The sequence below is a fragment of the Musa acuminata genome, chromosome BXJ1-5 (assembly GCF_036884655.1).
Source record: "Musa acuminata AAA Group cultivar baxijiao chromosome BXJ1-5, Cavendish_Baxijiao_AAA, whole genome shotgun sequence".
In the NCBI taxonomy this organism is placed as follows: Eukaryota; Viridiplantae; Streptophyta; class Magnoliopsida; order Zingiberales; family Musaceae; genus Musa; species Musa acuminata.
The window spans coordinates 15,498,543-15,501,799 of record NC_088331.1 but is presented as its reverse complement, the minus strand read 5'-3'; the positions used below and the strand labels follow the sequence as shown (position 1 = coordinate 15,501,799).

Below are 3,257 nucleotides of genomic sequence, written 5' to 3'. Positions count from 1 at the left end.
CCCTGCCCCTAACTTTGGGAGTTTTCCCGAGGGCAAAAACAGTGATGACCCCCTTTCTAGTGGTCGACCTCCCCACGGCATACAATGCCATCCTCGGACGGCCAACCCTCAACAAGATCCGAGCCATCATCTCAACTTACTACCAAACCATCAAGTTCCCGACCCGCGATGGGGTCGGAGAAGTAGCGGGCAACCCCCGGGAGTTCAGGCATTGCTACTTAACCGTTGTGTCGCTAAACAAGAGAGCAAGGGTCCAATCCCCGCTGGAGGACCCCCGGGAGGGAAAGAAACCGACCCCCCGCCCCGAGCCGAAGGAATCCACCATTGACTTGCCGCTGATCAAAGACAGGCCCGACCAAACAGTCAAAATCGGGTCAGGACTGCCCGACCAGGAGCAATAGCAGCTCATCGGCCTTCTGCAAGCCAACGCCGACATCTTCGCTTGGACGCCATCTGACCTGGTGGGAGTCCACCCGGAAGTCGCGCAACACCACCTAAACATCTCGTCCGATGCCCGACCGGTAAAACAAAGGCTGAGGCGGCAGGCCCCAGATCGGCAACTTGTCGTCCGAGAAGAGGTAAGCCGACTTCTGGCGGCCGGTTTCATAGCAGAGGCCAGGTACCCACAATGGCTCTCCAATGTAGTCCTTGTCAAAAAGCCTAATGGAAGCTAGCGGATGTGCATTGACTACACCAGTCTCAACAATGCTTGCCCAAAAGATTGCTACCCCCTACCGAAGATCGACCAGCTAGTCGACGCCACAGCCGGCCATGCCCGTCTCTCGTTTATGGATGCCTTCTCCGGGTACAACCAAATCAGGATGGCACCCGAAGACCAAGAACACACAGCTTTCCTCACCGAGCAGGGGATATATTTTTACAAAGTCATGTCGTTCGGGTTGAAAAATGCCGGGGCCACCTACCAGAGGACGGTGAACAGGATGTTCGCCCACCAGATTGGACGGAACATGGAGATATACGTCGACGACATGATCGTGAAGAGCCGAACAGCCGACGCTCATTCTTCCGACCTGGTTGAAACATTCGACACCCTATGAAGGTTCGGCCTGCGCCTCAACCTTGCCAAGTGTGCCTTTGGCGTAACCTCTGGAAAATTCCTCGGGTTCATCATACACGAGAGAGGGATTGACGCCAACCCAGAAAAGGTCCAGGCTATCATTGACATGCAGCCCCCTCGGATGATCAGAGACCTGCAGCGCCTTAACGGGAGGCTGGTCGCCCTATCACGTTTCCTTTCCCGATCGGGAGATCGCTGCCTCCCCTTCTTCAAGGCCCTGAAGGATCCGAAGAACTTCCGATGGACGACGGAATGTGAGAGGGCCTTCGAGCAGATGAAGCAACACCTGGCCAACCTCCCCCGACTCGCCTCAGTCTCCCAAGAGGAGAAACTGAGTCTCTACCTCGCCGCCTCCCAGCACGCGGTCAGTTCGGTTCTGGTCAAAGAAAACTCCGGCGACCAACTGCCGGTCTACTATGTCAGCCACATGCTGAGCAGGCCAGAAGGACGCTACCCGCCAATCGAAAAGCTGGCGCTGGCGCTCGTCCTGTCGGCACGAAAGCTCCGCCCTTACTTCCAGACCCACCCGATAGAGGTAATAACTGACCAGCCGCTTCGGCTCGTTCTGTCTAAATTCGACGTTGCAGGGCGCCTCCTCAAATGGGCAGTGGAGCTCGGCGAGCACGACATACAGTACACGCCTCGGACCGCCATTAAAGCCCAATCCGTGGCAGACTTTATCGCGGAGCTGACCCCGAGTACAGGCGAAGAACTCGAGCCACCGCGTGACACGTGGACTCTCCACGTAGACGGGTCGGCCAACGCAAAGTGCGCCGGCGCAGGGCTGGTGCTGGTGACACCCGACGACCGCTCGATTGAGCGCTCCTTCCGCTTCGGGTTCAGGGCCACCAACAACGAAGCAGAATACGAGGCTCTCCTAGCGGGGCTCCGATTGGCACTGGAGATGCGGGTGACCGACATACGCGTAACCACCGACTCACAGCTGGTGGCTAGGCAGCTCGACGGCGAATACGAAGCCCGGGACCCGACCATGGCGAAATACTTGGCACAGGTAAAAAACCTTGCCACCAAGTTCGTCCATTTTGAATTGTCGAATGTTCCCAGAAGCGAGAACCAGCGAGCCGACACCCTGGCCAAACTGGCGTCCGACCCGACCCCCAGGGCTCGACCCGAGACCGAAGAGCTCCCTCACCGAGCCATAGAGATCGTCGCCACAGTCACGGGCGGCGCGCCGACCACTTGGGTACAGGAGATGCTACGCTTCAAGCGGGACGGAACCCTACCCGACAATAAAACTACGGCTCGACGCTTGCGTCGAACGCAGGCATGGTACTCTGAAGAAGGAGGACGGCTGTACAAGCGGTCTTTCTCGCACCCCTTGTTACGCTGCCTAGAGCCGAACGAAGCCCAGACAGTTCTGTCCGACATGCATGAAGGGGCCTGCGGGGAACACATAGGCGAACGAGTCCTGGCGTATAAGATACTCCGACAGGGATACTACTGGCCGACCATGCGCTAGGACGCGAAAGCTTTCGTGCGGCGATGCAGCTCATGCCAGGAGCACGCCCGCACCGCCTGACGGCCGGCGGTCTTGTTCACCCCTGTCGACTGTGCTTGGCCATTCGCGCAGTGGGGACTGGACATACTCGGACCTCTCCCGCCCGCTTCCGGGCAGCGGAAATACATCATCGTAGGAGTGGACTACTTTACCAGGTGGGTCGAAGCCAAGCCCCTAGCAACCATCACGGAGACACAAGTGCAAAGGTTCGTGTGGAGAAACCTCGTAACTCGGTTTGGTCTGCCCTGGTCCATCGTCACCGACAATGGACCTCAGTTCGCCGGCAGGAGGTTCCAAGAGTTTTGCGCCAAGCATAAGATTTAGCTGAGGTTCAGCTCGGTGGCTTACCCCCAGGCGAACGGACTAGCTGAAGTAACCAACCGGTCCATCATCGACGGTCTCAAGAGAAGAGTGTCCGCTGCCCAATCAGCCTGGATCGACGAGCTCCCGAGCGTCCTATGGGCGCTGCGCACTACCCCTAAGACCCCAACGGGGGAGTCTCCCTACAGCCTCACGTTTGGGATCGAGGCCGTGTTACCATCCGAAGTGGCTGTCCCGACTCCGCGGACAGCAGGCTACGGAGAAGAGGCCTTGGGCGAAGGGCTCCGATCCAACCTGGATTTGCTCGAAGAAAGACGGGCCGACGCGCACCGGAAAACC

General features: G+C 58.4%; 1 protein-coding gene across 1 annotated transcript; it reads left to right on the top strand.

The window, feature by feature from the left end:
• Window positions 1-1,184: 1,184 nt before the first annotated feature.
• On the top strand, window positions 1,185-2,558 carry LOC135673910 (uncharacterized). Its single transcript, XM_065183309.1, has one exon. It carries the CDS (start codon window positions 1,185-1,187, stop codon window positions 2,556-2,558), a length of 1,374 nt encoding a protein of 457 aa, XP_065039381.1.
• Window positions 2,559-3,257: the final 699 nt, after the last annotated feature.